Source organism: Sinocyclocheilus grahami, unplaced genomic scaffold, assembly GCF_001515645.1.
Source record: "Sinocyclocheilus grahami isolate Dianchi unplaced genomic scaffold, SAMN03320097.WGS_v1.1 scaffold1568.1, whole genome shotgun sequence".
NCBI classification, from domain to species: domain Eukaryota; kingdom Metazoa; phylum Chordata; class Actinopteri; order Cypriniformes; family Cyprinidae; genus Sinocyclocheilus; species Sinocyclocheilus grahami.
The window spans coordinates 59051-77030 of NW_015506747.1; the positions used below are offsets into that span (position 1 = coordinate 59051).

The window sequence follows — 17980 nt, forward strand, 5'->3', positions numbered from 1 at the left end:
CTGGCTCAGCAGGGGGAATGTCCTGAAGAGATTCTTTGAGTTAAGAGTAGAGGTGAAGAGATTCATGGAAGATGGCAGAATGGATGTTCCTGAATTTTATGATCCTAAATAAGTCATGGATCTTGCATTCTTAGTTGACATAACGCAGGAGCTGAACGTCCTTAACCTGAAGCTCCAGGGCCCAGGTCAGCTCATCACAGCAGCCTATGAAAGTGTGAAAGCATTCTTCACAAAACTAAGATTGTGGAAAACTCAGCTTTCTGCAAAAAACCTCAGTCATTTCACAACATGCAGATCTCTTGTGGAGGAGGGCACAGCAATCAATGGTGATGAATATGCCTCTGCTATTGAAAACCTACTGCAGGAATTTGATCAGCGTTTTGCTGACTTCAAGGCACATCGTGACACTTTCCAGCTGTTTGCAGACCCCTTCTCGGCTGATGTGGAGAGTGTCCCAAGTTTATTGCAAATGGAACTGGCGCTTCTGAATCAGCTACTGTTTTGTTATTAGTTTAAGTATTTGCTATTGACTGTTCAAATGCGGAGGTTTGCACATTGTGTGTGTGTGTGTGTGTTTGTGTGCGTACGCGAGAGAGAGAGAGAGAGAGAGAGAGAGACGTGTGTGTGTGTGTGTGTGTGCGTGTGAGAGAGAGAGAGAGAGACATCGTGCGTGTGTGAGAGAAAGAGAGAGACATTGTGTGTTGTGTGTGTGAGCGAGCGAGCGAGAGAGAGAGAGACATCGTGTGTGTGTGTGTGTGTGTGTGTGTGTGTGTGCGTGAGAGAGAGAGAGAGAGAGACAGGGTCACATCACAGTGGAGTCAGCTGTCTTAACCATGGCTTGTGTGCTGCAAACACATACCAGCTTCATCACTGTGTCTGTCACACGACTCTGTTCCCCTTTCGGGCTCTGTCTTTACATTTATTTTGAAAGATGAAGCTTGCGATTATGGTAAGGGGCATTACATTTCCGACGAGTGCTTGCGGTGTTCGGCCAATCACAATGCACTGGGTCAGCTGGCCAATCAGAGCAGACTGCGTTGTCGGAAGGAGGGACTTTGTAAAAAACAAAGCATTTGAGAGAGGCGGGGCATAGAGGACCTACAATAATGTACAGTATTTGAAAAATAATGTGTTTTTTGAACATTAAAGCATGTCAACATATTCTGTTACACCAAATACACAAAATAATGATCTTTAAAAAAGCATCAAATTTTCCGCTTTCTTGTTGTGCTTGAATGTTAAAATGGCCTTCCTATGAGGTGTCAATCACAGCAATGGCCCCTAGCCAATTTGAGTTTCAGACCACTGGATTAAGGTGCTTACATGAAGGCTTTTCAGTCCGATTGAGCCATCAATCCAATTACAAATGGATTATTTGGTTACATGTAAACTTAGCCACTGTTTGTCTTGAACTCAATCACATAGGCGGATTGGGTATGCAAACAGCGTAACTTTAAACATAGGTGAGATCTGTGACTGTGACCCGTGCACATTGTATGAGTGCGTCAATACAGTCTGGTCGCATGCACCGAATGAACTGTTCAAAACAGCTTTCTTTACATCAACAAACAAGGTTATTAAGCAGGTCTCTGAGTGTTATTGCGTTCTCTAGTTACCATGATTACGTTTCTCGGCTTTGATGTTCCATTGATATCTAGCTAGCTAGCTAGCTAGCCTAAGGGGAAATTCTTTCACACAGAAAGACTTTGATGTTCTCCAAATGTACTGTGTACTTTCAAAATAAATAAATAAATACATTAAAAACTTTTAAAAGTTTTAATATGAACAGTACAGCTTTTACAATATTGAATTGGCATTTATTTATTTTATTTATTCATTTTCTAAGACTTTTAATTTTAAAATGTGTACTTTCATTTCTGTTTAAAAGTTATGGTGTTAAATTGTGGTTTGTGTGCATTGTCTCTCTTCTCTCTGTCCAGTTGCTCTCTCTCCGTTACTCCAGATCCCTGCTCATAATTGACTGGAGAAGCAGATTGGCTTCTTCTGCACCCTTGCATCTTTTAAAAGTCACATCCGTGCAAGACTGAGAGAGCCAGTTGCACAAGTAAAAAGGCTATTAGAACTCATAATATTGTAAGGAGGTATTCTATTGTATAAAGTGAGACCTTTATTTTTTATTTATTTAGTATTATTCTTTTTTGTTATATCCTCTGGCACTGTTTAATTAATGTTGTTCATCTTTTTATGTTTTTTTTCTTTTTACCTTTTTTCTTTTCCTCTACCATATAGCACAGCATGGGTCGACCCGTAAGCATTTCATGCAGTGTTAAGTGCGTGCTCCTGTTAGTTTGCATGCTATAGCTCATTAGTACAAGAGGTAATGCATCAATCCAATTAAGTTTATGTAACGAATCAGCTCATGGGAAATATGAATAATTAACCATAACTAGTTATAATTAATTATGAATATTTTAGATCCGCTGTAGATATTTAGCTGACCTCTCAGGGTCAACTGTCTTGTCAATTCTAAGAACGTTAATTTCCTGGTTAAGGGAAATAACTTCCTTACTGTACAATTCTACAAAAGCTTGTAGCATAAATCTGCATGATGAAGTGACTCCAGTTATAAGCAAACAATGAACCACAATTATTAAAGACTCTTAGAACACTAATATGTTGCGTAGGTGTAAACATACAATATACACTCTCAATTAGATCATCTGAATACGAATTCATAGGTACTAAACATGGTAGAGTTACATATATGTAAGCTGACAGGAGTGTGTTTCGATTATAAGCCTGCATAACAGTATACAATTTCAAAGACAAAATACACGATGACAATAATATACCCAATGACCTGAAGGATCATGTGTGTTCATTCAAAGAAAGGTTTTCCTATTAATTAATTAGCAAAGAAAAGTCCTTCCCTTGTGGATTTTGCCTATGGGCATGGAAGCGATTTTCTTCACCTAAATTCCAGGAGGTCGTAAATGTATTGGGTGTCAGGGTTACCATGGAACCAGGGGCCTGTTTGGCTTCCTGGGGTGTTACAGAGTATTTGTTAAATCTAGCTAACAAAATATATATTGTGTGTTTGAGTGGTCCAGATGCGACATTTAGTACTTTCACATATTTTGTTAATTTTGACGCACCCTTGTGCCTGTTATATTCTTAATTGTTGCAATACTTGTTTTACAATTTTTAGTATAAATGCCGACCCATTATCTGAACTTATTTCTGATGGTATTCCAAATCTTGGAATTAGTTCTCTTGTTATAAATTAATTACTGTTCCTGCTCCCAGATCTGCTGATGGTACTGCTTTCACCCACCTGCTAAATCTGTCTATGATCACAAGCATGTATCTTTTCCCTTCTACTCACTTTATCTTATCCACATAGTCTATTACCAAATGCTTAAAGGCCCTTCTGGTACTGGTATATGGCCTATTGGTGTCGCTATCCCTTTCCTTACATTGTATTTGGCACAAACTTCACATGTGGACAACAATTCATCCACCATTGCATATAAATAAGGAGACCAATATCCTTGTTGTTTAATTTTTCTTATCACTATCACTTCTTATCACTTAATGATTTCTGAACGATTATGTGACACTGAAGACTGGAGTAATGATGCTAAAAATTCAGCTTTGATCACAGGAATAAATTCCATATTAAAATCTATTCAAATACAAAACAGTTATTTTAAATAGTAAAAGTATTTCAAAATTGTACTGTTTTTGCTGTACTTTGGATCAAATAAATGCAGTCTTGGTGAGCAGAAGAGACTTCTTTAAGAAACATTAAAAATCTTACTGTTCAATAACTTTTGACTGGTAGTGTAAATAAAATACAGTAAAAATGAATTTGTGGTGTTGTGTTAAATTTCAGTCATTTTGACAGTAAAAGTTGACAAGCTCTCAGATGAGAAACAGCAGGATGGGATTCAGGCTGCACCCTCTTTCCAAAATTCCAGCTGATCTGTGACTCAATGCATTTGGTGCCACAAATGTTGACTGTCTGAATGAACCTGCAAGCACAGGAAAAAAACATTATTTTTCAAAGCAGTGTTTCCAGAATTTGCCTCAACTGTCAAACTTGTTGGTGCTGTATGCACTTTGACGTTAATAAAAATGTTATATACTACATCTGAACGCATCTACAAGGAAGGTACATAATTAGTTGATAATCCATCATATTCAAATTATTAATGCTCCATTTTTTTTACAATGCATTCTCAATCAGTAGAGCAACGTGCTGAAATAATGGGTTTGATTCTAGGGGCAGTTCTACAGTGAGTGGATATCCGGGGCTTAGCCCAGAAACATTAATGCATGTATCAGAATACACGGGATTCACTTAAAATAAAATAGGCTATGCTGAAAAGTGACATTAGCTAAGGGGCTTAATTTTTTATTTTTAAAGAGACAAGTATAATTCATTAAAATTTGCACTTACAAATTGCATAAATAATATTACAGTGTTTCCCACAGACTTGCACTCGATTTGTGGTGGCATATATATGCAAATTCATTCTCTGCCAGCAGAAGGCGCTGTTGGAGTGATAGAGATCAAGGTTTCCCCGGTAACGGCTGTACACAAAGCAGTGCTCCGCTCACAAATGCTGCTTTATCAGACATTACATGCAAGAAGAAATGAAAATGACATCCAAAATTTTCCGAAGACAGTCGGTTTCCTTCAGAAATACAGTGATATAAAAACACCCGCACTGGGTTTCGATTTTGAAACGTGCAGTGCTCATGTTTATTCAACATGTGCTAGCATGTTCCTCTCTTTAAAAAGTCAACCTGTTCTGTGAGTTAGTGGAGAACAGCAGCTAGAGGCTAATTTGGCTAATTTAATAACATTAGCATTAGTTAAGTTGATGGAAGCTCACCTGTTGTTAGCACTGCTACGATGGCAATCACAAGAAAAGACTCCAATACACCTCCGATGCAGACGACATGACCTCAAACTTGAAAATAAAATACAAGAGATGTTCTTAATAATGGTGTTTCTTAGCTCAGTTTTCCTCAGTAGGTTGTTAGCTCGCTGTTTTATGTTAAAGTTAACATCTGTCAATGAATTTAGGGACCATCTCTAAAGTTACATACGACATTGGTACACACTTTCTGACTTAAATAGCATTTGAAGAGAATTACCTTACTTGCGATAAAGAGGCAAAGGAGAGAAGAGAACTTACTATGCTTCTCTTCGTTCAACTAAGCTAGTTAACTTCGGCTAACTGACATTATTAACTTACCAATTGATGTTATCATCGATACTATGGCATTCACAAGAAGAGGATCCAAAATGCACCTCCGACGTTGCAGACTACAGCCAGACTAGGAATCTGAAAATAACAAACAAAAGAAGTACTAGAACATACTTGTAATGGGACCATGATTTGGGCACTACAAGTCCCAGCAGCCCCAGCGTTATATAAGGAAGTAGTGAAGTTTGTTTGCTCTTTCGCTTCCGCTTTTGATTTCGGGGATGTCGTGGCGGATTTAGAAGTTGAAAAGAATGATATAGCACTTCAAAAGAATGGCAGCAGATAAGCAGTTACGTTAAATAATCCCGGAGCTTCGGCATGAACTGAACATATGATGCACCGATTAAGGAGTGTTGTGGCTGGATTATTGCATGACTGATGGTTGCCTGACTGTCCCAGTCGAAAATAGTGGATGTTAAAGGGATGCACGGTTACCGTTTACTTTAGATTTAATACTTTTGTTATTGTTTTTTATTTATTTTGTTCTGTGAATTTGGGACCCAGAGTGTCAGAGGAGAGATTAGGCCCCAAAGAAACTGGATTAATAGTGACTGTGTTACAATGCTGACTTGTGTTTGTGTCACCTGCATTGCCTACTGTTAATTAAGTTGTTTATTCTTTTCTTTTGTAGGTTCAGTTTTGGTTTCTTAAGCCAATGGTGGCCACTGAGTTGCCCTCACTGTGTGGATGGCGGTGGTGAGGTAGCTGGGATTGTGTGGTGGTTTGATCACTTTATCTTTGTTTTTCCTGTAGGTTTGCAGTGTGATTGCTGTGAGCTTGACTGCTGTGAGGACACTTTTGCTCTTGTGCCACTTCTGTCTTCACTTTCTAGGTAACCTGTGGCCATCTATAGTTGGTTTTCTTTTTGTTGTATCTTATTTATTTTTATTTTCATTTTTTTCTGATGTGGGTATTTGCATCAAAGATTGGTGATGTGGTGTTTTAATACTTTTGACCTGTCTGAATAAAAATGTGCCTGTTGATTAAAGTCACTTCATGGCCCCTTTCGCCTGTTTACTACTGACCTCTAAAGGTCATCCCACCACATACTGTTTAAAATCTCCACTGAAACAGTGGTGTTGCCTAATGCACTTTACCTCAGTATTTCACATTAATTTGCTGTTAAGTCAAGTCAAGTCACCTTTATTTATATAGCGCTTTTAACGCATCAGATTGTGTCAAAGCAACTGAACAGCATTAATTAGGAAAATAGTGTGTCAATAATGCAAAATGACAATAGTAAACACTAATTTTTCAGTTAAAGGCAGTTCATCATTGAATTCAGTGATGTCACCATCCAGCTCAGTTCAGTTTAAAGGGGTCATATGATGTGATTTCAAGTTTTCCTTTCTCTTTGGCGTGTTACAAGCTGATTGTGAATAGATAAGATCCCTGAAGTTGCAAAGACTAAAGTCTCAAAACCAAAGAGATATTCTTTATCAAAGTTAAGACTCTGCCACGCCCCCCTAAAACGGCTCGTTCTAACACGCCCCCACATAGTGACCTTGGAATAAGAGAGAAACAGACTAATATTAGCGTAGATGCCATTCTTCTAACGATGTAGCAAGTACATCGGGTGTTATGAGAGGTGTTCCCGGTTCCAGTTGACCTAATTAATGCAGCCTTTGAATATTAGAAGACTCTAATATTAGAAGACTCTAATATTCTCTACTAGACTCTAGTAGATTAGTGTGTTATGTGTAAGCCAGGTTAAAGAGATGGGTCTTTAATCTAGATTTAAACTGACAGAGTGTGTCTGCCTCCCGAAGAATGTTAGGTAGGTTATTCCAGAGTTTGGGCGCTAAAAAGGAGAAGAATCGGGTGCCCGCAGTTGATTTTGATATTCTAGGTATTATCAAATGGCCAGAGTTTTGAGAACGCAGCGGACGTGGAGGACTATAATGAAACAAGCGCTCGTTCAAATACTGAGGTGCTAAACCATTCAGGGCTTTATAAGTAATAAGCAAGATTTAAAAATCTATACGATGTTTAATAGGTAGCCAGTGAAGTGTTGACAGAACTGGGCTAATATGGTCATACTTCCTAGTTCTAGTAAGAACTCTAGCTGCTGCATTTTGGAATTGTGTTTATTAAGCGTGCAGAACAACAGAATTTAGCAGTAAGAAATTACTCATCATCCAGTTTTTTATATCGACTATGCATTCCGCAAGTTTTTCAAATTGGTATGTTTCGCCGGGCTGCGAAGAAATATAAGGCTAAATATCATCAGCATAAGGAATATAATTGTGAGGATACTACCTTTTCTAGTATCTTGGACAGAAAAGGAAGATTTGAGATTGGTCTGTAATTAACTAGTTCTTTGGGGTCAAGTTGTGGTTTTTTGATGAGAGGCTTAATAACAGCCAGTTTGAAGGTTTTGGGGACATATCCTAATTGACAATGATGAAATAATAATAGTCAGAAGAGGATCTATGACTTCTGGAAGCACCTCTGTTAGGAGCTTAGATGGAATAGGGTCTAACATACATGTTGTTGGTTTAGATGATTTAACAAGTTTATACAATTCTTCCTCTCCTATAGTAGAGAATGTGTGGAATTGTTCCTCAGGCGATCTATAGCAAGCCATCTGATGCGATACTATAGCTGACGGCTGCATGGTTACAATTTTATCTCTAATAGTATCCATCTTAAGGCTAAAACATAAGCAGAGGGAAAATTTTCTTTTGAAAAAAAGTAGATTTTTCTAAATTTGAAAGTATTTAATGTAACAGCTGTACTGTTCATATTAGACCAAAATTCTTTCCTGGATAGGCTATAAAATAGAGGAGGTTACACATTAACAGAGTGAATTGACGCGACCAGACTGTATTGATGCGCTCATACAATGTGCACGGGCGCCAAGCGAGTTCGTGCGAACATTTTATGAACCTGTAGTCACAGATCTCACCTATGTTTGAAGTTACGTTGTTTGCGTACCTAATCCGCCTATGTGATCGAGCCAAACAGTGACAACAACGCCTACTAGGGTCACAGAATTTGGTGTAATGCTGTAGCTCCATGAACATTTCCTCCATTGTAAAATTTCAAAAATTGGGCTAAAATCGTGTAGTCTGAACGGGGCTTAACTCACTGCAGGTTGGGACAGTGATCACTCAAATTCCAGGGACATGATTATGTACAGCGTCAACGGACAACATAGTAGAACGTCATCACTGGAATTAAAAAACAACAGGCAGGACCAATCTCATTTTTATATTATTTTTTTCTGATCAGTGCCCTGACTACTGGACAAGGGAGCTGATTGAGATGCACCCATTGTCTTAATATAGGGAGATGAGCGGGTCTGTAATACTTACTACTGGAGAAAGCTTAACGGCTAACTTGGATCACGTGTGCCTTAATAGCCAAGCATATTACAGCCTTGACGTCATTGAATTTCAGTAAGAGTTGTGCGACACTCAATCGTCGATTACGGATACCATAGGAATGAATGAGGAGTGCCGTAAGCTGAATCCCATGTGTCGCAAAGAGTCAGTGACTTCTCTTATAAAACGGCATTTTTTTTCATGGTAAACTCTAAAAATAGTTAAATCCAAAAGTATTGTTTAGTGTAAAACATGTTGAAGATTAGCAGATAAGCTGTCGATTCATTAAATGATAAACTGTTTCCTCTAAAAAGCTGTTTATTCAGCATAGTGAAGCCTCTCCTACATTGACATCCATTCAAAAAAAAAAACAGCCTCTGGTCTCCTTTCCCACGTACTGCCAGACCGGAAGCGTTAGCTTTAGCCATTACGCTTTTTCGGCTAATGGTTGCAGGCTTGCCTTCTAGTGGCTTTGGTAGTAGGTCCGAATTCCATTCATACTACCCACATTCATTCTATATAGAACATACTTTTTTAACGGTCGGGAAGTACGTTCAAATTCAAATATAGTACCTACTCAAGTAGTATGCGATTTTGGACGCATTAGTTTTCTTCTTCTTCTTCTTCTTCTTGTTTCTTTTAATTGACTAAGGAGGTTGTTCAAAAAATATTGTACATTATAATTTCTCTTTTTGAGCGCTTCTGTATGGGAATATGAGAGAATGGACTAAATGAAATTCGAAACATTTTTCTTAATAATTTCACAATAGAAATACATTTAAACAACAGTACATACATATTAAGGCACAATTGAGAGATGGATGATGCGGCTTTTTGAGCCCTCTGCATGATAAAGAATGTTTAGCTTCTCAAGTCCTTATGCGCCAGAGAAACAAGCTTGGAGTAATTTCTAGAATTTTTTGTTTGAATTTTAGCAGCAGAAGAAGCCTGGCCATGGCTACTTGATTTGGTAGCCATGTGGACAGAGCCCTTGTGTATATATCAGCCTTAGAGCATGGTGCTTGCAATGTCACAGTACATTCTATTTGCTATTATTATTATTATTATTATTATTATTATTATTATTATTATTATTAGGCTATTTGCTACTTTAAATATATTATTATTATTATTATTATATGACCTATTATTGTACTATTAATTACACACTATTTTATATATCATATTATGGACTAATTTATTTTAACATTTATACTATGTACCGTCATTTCTATGCATGAGTAATAACAGATTATCTTGTATAATTTGTCAACATATTTGTTTTAGTTTTCAAGAGCACTGTTAATGATACACAAAAAGTAATGTGATTTTTGTATTCAGCATATCAAACTTCATAAAGAAGCATTCAAAATAAAAGCGAAACAAAAGTTTAAAAAGATTCACAGTGTTACATGTATTAATGTTTGATTTGAAGTACATATATGTATCTGTTTAGTTCTATAAAAAATAAAAAGCAGACTGCCGGTGTGTCACTATTTGATTTGTATTAGCTGAGTTAATGGTCAATTATCAGAACCTAAATATGTATTATTTCAATGTTTCCCAGTATTTCAAAGGGAATGAACTGTGTTCTCACCTAAAGCACAATAAAAACTAAAATATTGGGGCTGAAAAAAGAAAAGGTAATTTCCAGGTTACAGACATTATTCGGTGGAAATCAGTTCATTGTTGAATGTCACCCATAACCCTCGGGTCTTCAGGTGCTTCTCAAACAGTCTTTCCTGCAGGCCTTCTAAGGCAGGGGTGCCAATCCTGTTCCTGGAGATCTACCTGTAGAGTTAATTTCCAACCCTGATCAAACACACCTGTCTGTAATTCAAGTGCTGCTAAAGAACTTAATTATTTGGTTCAGTTGTGTTTGATTAAGGTTGGATCTGAACCTTGCAGGAAGGTAGATCTCCAGGAACAGGACTGGGCACCCCTGTTCTAAGATATGCAGCCTTACTAGGATGTGTCCTTCGGTTTGAAAAGCACCCTTCCCTTGAGTCCACGCTTTCATGATGCAATGCCACTTTGACTGTCAGGTAGACATCTGCTGCAGAGCTCATCTCAGTGCAGGCTCAGCAGAAGTGAGCATCGAGGGCACACAACAGCTGCAATAGGGATGCTTGCGAGCACCCTTCTAAAAGCTAAAATCACACGCCAGGCATTGTAAGACCACAAATACACATGAAATATGCTATTTGGAACAGGGCCAATGTATTTATTATTATGACTATAGTTTGATCAAGCCCAGTACATTATGGGCGTTTCTTCCCTTTTCTCATCACAGCCATTTCTTTGTTTTCTCTAGTTGTGTATCACCTATTTTTAAAGGGGTCATATGATGCGATTTCAATTTTTCCTTTCTCTTTGGAGTGTTATAAGCTCTTGGTGCATAAAGAAGATCTGTAAAGCTGCAAAGACTAAAGTCTCAAATCCAAAGAGATATTCTTTATAAAAGTTAGAGTCAACCACGCCTACCTAAAACGGCTCGTTCTAACATGCCCCCACATGTCTACGTCACGATGTGGGAAGATTTGCATAACGCCGCCCAAATGTTCACGCAAAGAAAGAAAGTGTAACTTTTATTCTCGGATCGGCTTTCACCGTGGACGAAGCGGAGTCCAGCCCGGGGGCGCCACATGTGGTTGCCGCAAGCCTGCCTGCCGCCGCTCACTCTAGGCCGCCGGCCACTGCTCACTCTAGCCGCCCGCCTCTGCTCACTCTAGGCCTCCGGCCTCCGCTCACTCTAGCCCGCCATGTGTGACGCTGTGTTTCGTTGTGAAAGTACTTTGTTTGGCCTTCCAAAAGAGGACACGACTAGAAATCAGTGGTTAACTTGTATTTACAACACTGTTCCAGAACAGTTCAACCCAAATATTCAGATGTGTGCAGCACATTTTATGGAGGACTGTTTCCTGATCCTGGTAGAGTAGACTACAATGCCGGCTGTTCTGACTCACAGACTGTAAGTACGTTTTTATATTTAAAGAATTTGCCACTGACGTTTCAAACGCGAATTTTGAGCAGTGTAGAGAAGCATTTGAAGTTTGTCATTTCTCCGATCACAAATGCAGACATGGTTTTATGTTTACGTGGCACGATGCAATGCAACGCGTAAAAAGACACTATAAGTCATTATAATCCGTAATTATGTCCCCACTGGATGCAACAAATGCCTCATTTGTAATGGGTTTTAATGTTTTTGTCTCATCGCTCCGGCCGGGACAAGGCATCACAATATGGTAAGGGGCGTAACATTTCTGTCACACGCTTGAGGTATTCGGCCAATCACAACGCACTGGATAGCCGGCCAATCAGAGCACACCTCGCTTTTCAGAACGATGAGCTTTGTGAAAATTTACGCGAAAGAAACGCGGGGCATAGAGGAGAAACAATATTGTACAGTATGTGGAAAATAATGTGTTTTTTGAAACTTAAACATTTCATTACACCAAATACACAAAATAATGTTCTTTTTAGCAACATCATATGACCCCTTTAAAAAATGCCTTTCTACTGCATAGACAGTCAACTTTTATAGAAATCACATCTTGCCAGTGGTGAATTACACCTTTAAAATGCTTGGTAGCATGTTTGTCTAATTGCAATCCAGTTGGGATTGTTGCTATGTTTCCAAGGTCCCACCCTTATGAAAATGAACCATGGTTTTACTACAAATTAAACCAAAAAAACATGGTTACTATAGCTAAACCATGGTAACCACAAATTAACCATAGTTTAACCATAGTATTTGTAGTAAAACTGTGGTTTGCAAATGGTAATCAATATGCCAAAAAACCATGGTTACTACACTTTTACTACAATAAAACCATGGTTAATTTTCGTAAGGGCATGTTCCCCAAATAGGCTCATAAGAAACACATTAAAAAAGGGTCCTATGTTTCCAGAGTCCTATGGTCCACAGAATTATATGGTACATAAGGAACTGACTTGTTGCCCAGGCTATAAAGTATGTCTAAAAATGCAAGGATTCAGTTATCATATACACTTACTTAGCCAGCTGCACTAAACGTCAACTTCTCTAAAAACTTTAACAACATATTATAAAGTCTGTGCGCTACAGTATATCCGGGGAACCTATGACCCTGAGAACAGGTATGCAGTTCTCTCTGACCCAATGTTCACAAACATCCCTAGTAGAATTCTACTTAGTTCCCTTTTGATGATATTAAGATTTTTGAACTCTAACTTAGTTGTTGCTATAGATGGGAAAAACAAAGCTTTTAAAAACTTTTTTAATCAGTTGCACCAATTGCTTTACAAAATGATTTACTAATTTACAAATATGAAGTTTCTGTATAATGTGTGCTATTTTATTAAATTGTAGGGCTTGATCGGTTTGTTTCTTGGAGAGCTTATTTAATCAGGCCGATAAAATACTATTAACTAGTTTGATATGCACCCCAAATCACTGGTTCAAAACAAATGACTCGGTAGCATTTTCAGCCCAAGTCTTTTAAGTAGCACTGTCCATATGCATCAGTAGTTACACACACTTATTGTATACGTGTCTAACCTACAGTAACCAAGCATGGAAGAACTTCACATTTTATCTGTCAAAGTTTGATGAAATGAAATGAACAATTAAACATGCTACTGGGCAGTCATGCTCAGAATGTCAAAACCTTTAAAGCTCCTATGTCATAGAGCAGAACAGATTTTCAGAGCATTTTGTCAGTTTGATGGGAACAATCAGATGTTTCTGACCTACAGCACTTATTTCTTCAATGTACTTGACAGTGAATTTAACATTAGACATCAAAGAAACAGTCATAATCAAACGAGCACAAAAGACAATGAGTTTCATTTTTTCTTTGAGCAAGATTAACTTCCTTGTTGAGAAATGGAGGATTACGAAAACATGACGTGTTTTACATTCTGCCATAATATAATGATCATTGTACATGATTTTGTTTCTTTAGTTATGAATATAGACATTTCAGGATGACATGACACATAAAAAAGGAAATGAAACTTGGCAATATTTTAACTCTATAGATGACACATGATTGAATGGAGCACATCCTGAGTTTATTGTAAGAACAAATGAAGACATAACTATATATTTTCTCTTGAGGTAAATATACACAATCACTGTAATCATTTTAACAGCAATCCAGTAAAATTTGTTTTTTCTTCTATGATTATATTAATAATGATAAAAATTACTCCTCTATTAGTAGCAATAATAATTGGAATGTTTAAAATTGATCAACAGTTACACACAATACAGGTGCATCTCAATAAATTAGAATGTCGTGGAAAAGTTCATTTATTTCAATAATTCAACTCAAATTGTGAAACTCGTGTATTAAATAAATTCAATGTACACAGACTGAAGTAGTTTAAGTCTTTGGTTATTTTAATTGTGATGATTTTGGCTCACATTTAACAAAAACCCACCAATTCACTATCTCAACAAATTAGAATACTTCATAAGACCAATAAAAAAAACATTTTTAGTGAATTGTTGGCCTTCTGGAAAGTATGTTCATTTACTGTACATGTACTCAATACTTGGTAGGGGCTCCTTTTGCATGAATTACTGCATCAGTGCGGCGTGGCATGGAGACAATCAGCCTGTGGCACTGCTTAAAATAAAAATTTTCAGTGCTAGCTCTCTCTCTGTCTTGATGCAGTTTGTTAGTATAAACTCATCATAAATGTTTCATATCAATACAGTTACTTGTTACTGAAGCCTCCTTGAATAATAGGTTACTGTTTTCACAATGGAATCCTTATTCACTGACGGTGACAGACATGGGATTGTCATACACAGCAGCCTCTAGTTTATCTGCTTTCTTCCGGCGGAGTTCAGGAGGAGGCCGAGGTGGAGGGTTTTGAGGAGGCTCTTTGATGCTATCCCCAACACGCTTTGGTGGCTCTCTGCGGGGCAGTATGGGCTCCCAATGTTCTCCGTGAATAGCTGCCTGTGATGCCAAAGTTCAAAATCATGTATCAAATCAAAGGCCACACAACCAAATGCATCCAAAAATAGATGTTGTCCAAAGAGTTCTTCTCCAAATGACAGTTCATGAGTCAAATGAAATAAAGTATTATACAAAAATACTGTGGGATATTACATCATATTACACTCACATCATCTGTCAGCACATCAGTGGTCAGTTCAAAGAAGACATGTTTTTAAAACTTTAGTTAACTCAAAATTCTGTCGACATCTACATCATTCATACTTATGTCATTCTTAAATTTTCTTTCTTCCGTGGAACACAAAAGGGTAATGTAAGAATGTGCATATGAACTGCTTTTTTATATTCCGGTGCTTTTCGTCATTTTTGAGAGCTGAAAATATCTCTCCCCTTTCATTTTCATCATTTAAGAACATTTTGCTAAACACTTCCATTTGTGTTCTACAAAATAAATAACATCATATAGGTTTGAAACAACATGCGAGTGAGTAAATAACAATTTTTATTTTGGGTGAACTGTTTCTGTAACAGTTTGAATGTGAAAAAGGGGATTTTATAGGAGGAAGCAAATGAACAAATATATATACAGTGGTGTGAAAAAGTGTTGGCCCCCTTCCTGATTTCTTATTTTTTTGCATGCTTGTCACACTTTAATGTTTCAGATCATCAAACAAATTTAAATATTAGTAAAAGATAACACAAGTGAACACAACATGCCGTTTTTAAACGAAGGTTTTTATTATTAAGGGAAAACAAAATCCAAAACTACATGTGTCACACCCCTGTGGACTGTTGATTATGGTTTCTCCCTCTGTGTCCTTATTTGGCTGTTCCTGTTCCCATTATTAGTTAATCACCTCATTGTGTTCACCTGTCTGCCCCTCATTATCTGCCCTATAAGTTCCTGTCTCTTGTATCCTAGTGGGGTCAGTTATTGTGAATGTTACCTTGTGCGTGTGCTCCTACCCTCTCGTCTAATCATTAAAGTGTTCTGATATCCTTTATCCTCGTCTTCCTGCCTGTTCCCTGGCACACCTGAATGTGACAACATGGCCCTGTGTGAAGAAGTGTTTGCCCCCCTGTTAAAACTGTGGTTTATCACACCCGAGTTAAATTTTTCTACCACACCCAGGCCTGATTACTGCCACACCTGTTCGCAATCAAGAAATCTCTTAAATAGGACCTGCCTGACAAAGTGAAGTAGACCAAAAGATCCTCAAAAGCATGACATCATGCCGAGATCCAAAGAAATTCAGAAACAAATGAGAATGAAAGTAATTGAGATCTATCAGTCTGGAAAAGGTTATAAAGCCATTTCTAAAGCTTTGGGACTCCAGCGAACCACAGTGAGAGCCATTATTCACAAATGGCAAAAACATGGAACAGTGGAGAACCTTCCCAGGAGTGGCCGTCCTATCTTATTTTAGTTACATTTGTATTCACATTCATTCGGTCATGTTGTTTATCTGGAGTTCAGATGAAAGAGCACTGAATTGGATTATGAACTTACTGAAAGATAGATTAAACTGGCAATTCCTAGACACACACATCCCAGAACTGTGGCTAACATGAACCCTCCAGGAACACACAGCCTGCAAAGTAAAACACACAGAGACAGACATATGTGTGCATGATTTGAAACACATAAGATGGTGTCTTATATAACAAGAGAAAGGACATGCATGAAAACACCTGACTGAAATATAACAGACTTACGCAGCGTGCAAGAATGCTCTGACGTAATAGTTTCTGGTCAGGGGTCCAACAGCCTTTACACAAACTGTGAAGCAGTACTGACCACTGAAATCAAACAGAAAAGCTTTCCATGAGAAGTTTATAATTCAAAGCACACAAAGGAAGTCTTCATTATACAAATGACTCAGTATAAAATGTTTTGCAGAGAATTATTGATAGTGTGTTGAAATCACCAGCCTGTATTTCCTGTAACTAGTTACAGTCTCAAATGAGTTCAGATTGACTCTTCATAAAACACTCACGTTCTCTCAACGCTGGTGCCTTTGCCCCGTTTGCTTCGTGGATATTCAAGCAAACACACAAACACACCGGCAGCACTTTTCACAGTCAAGGATATAAATGAGTACACTAGAAATACACATTGGTACTTTACAAAAAAAAAAGGTGTACTTTACAAGTCAAAAGACTAGAAGAACAAATGAGGAAATGACAATGAAAATAAAGGGCAAACAGAGTCTCAGGCATTTATAGGAAAGAGCCCTGTAGAGGTTGTAAGGATACATGCCGAAACATGCAAACTGCCAGCCTCTGAACTGACCAGCCACCCCGACAATCCCACCAGTCGCATAAACTGCAAATGGAAAAAAAGAAGTTAATTTCATTTCCTCATTTCCATTTCCTCATATTAACACTAGCCTGCATTCACTTAAATGTTATATTTCAAATGTAAAAATCAAATAAATGTCAAATATACATATTTTTAAATATTATTTTATATTTTTAACGTAACTTAGCTCAGAGAGTGAAAATCAACTTCTTGCTTTTAAAGATAATAAAAGAGATTAACCCACATTCTAAACAAAATAAAAACAAACCAATAAAAACAAAAAACACTCGAATGACAGCTTGAATGACGACATGAATGACAGCAGCTAGATTTATACTTTGAAACCCATGTATGTAGTTGCGGTCTTCTCTTTTGAGTTTTACATATCTGTAGTCACGACACAATTCGAGAAACATTAATGTAAGTAATACTTTAGCCTAGTCCTTGTTTAGATGTTTTAGAGCACCTGAAAAACTAAACGAGATATAATTAGAGTATGTGTGTTCTTACTGAGTCCAGCAGCCAGAGCTTGCTCGTTTGCCCACATCGCCCACTCAATTTTCCCCATGATCACTTGAATGCGTGCTGACACTGATAAGTGAACTTTATTTTCAACTTAATTCTATAAAAGAAAAGTAGGAAGTGGCCAGCGTGTCATAAACCAAACCCTTTCGTTTCATCACTTCCTTTTCACTTTGTTCAACGTTTCATCAAATTATACAGTAAATTCATGAAAGAACATAAAAGCGCTAGACTGGACACGTTAATAAAAATAGTTACCACAGGAGGCGGGACGACAGCAAACAGGAACTTTCTCGTTGGTCAGATATGTCTATGGGTCAAATGAGTTGAGGTCACGTGAGAAATCTGCGCGTTGAAAGATTAGGGCGTGCTGAAAGGTAGGGGCGTGGAGAAAGGTGTTCATGATTGGTCGACAAAGCGGTCTGTCAGGATTAGGGTTAAGGCTGGGTTATGAGGTAGTTTCTGTTCTCTGGTACGGATTCACCTTTCAGAACGCCTGTGAAAGAAAAATAATAGTTTCTGTAATCTGCATCAATATGTTAAATCTAAGAAATGGCAATGTGTTAATTTCTGACCAAAAAGATTAAAGTAAGGACAATGATAAAACAAATGTGAAATTGATTCTTCTTTATT

General features: G+C 37.7%; 1 protein-coding gene and 2 long non-coding RNA genes across 3 annotated transcripts in view; 1 reads left to right on the forward strand and 2 right to left on the reverse strand.

Moving 5' to 3' along the window:
- The window catches only part of LOC107571232 (uncharacterized), a 13993-nt gene extending 4549 nt beyond the window's left edge, over nt 1-9444 (forward strand). The window contains exons 2-3 of the long non-coding RNA XR_001607150.1: nt 4769-4780; nt 9432-9444. This is a non-coding gene — a long non-coding RNA (uncharacterized lncRNA). The remainder of the gene's footprint in view (nt 1-4768; nt 4781-9431) is intronic.
- LOC107571233 (uncharacterized) lies at nt 3962-5280 on the reverse strand. The gene is made up of 3 exons (XR_001607151.1): nt 5229-5280; nt 4863-4940; nt 3962-3995 (listed from the first exon to the last, which is right to left on the reverse strand). It is a non-coding gene; the product is annotated as an uncharacterized lncRNA (long non-coding RNA).
- A 4748-nt stretch (nt 9445-14192) lies between the features above and the next one.
- On the reverse strand, nt 14193-17597 carry LOC107571231 (cytochrome b-245 light chain-like). Its single transcript, XM_016257546.1, has 6 exons — nt 17336-17597; nt 16780-16849; nt 16521-16595; nt 16240-16323; nt 16034-16115; nt 14193-14523 (listed from the first exon to the last, which is right to left on the reverse strand). The coding sequence occupies exons 1-6, from the start codon at nt 17391-17393 to the stop codon at nt 14332-14334; spliced, it is 561 nt and encodes a 186-aa protein (XP_016113032.1). The 5' UTR covers nt 17394-17597; the 3' UTR covers nt 14193-14331.
- Between the last annotated feature and the right edge of the window lie 383 nt (nt 17598-17980).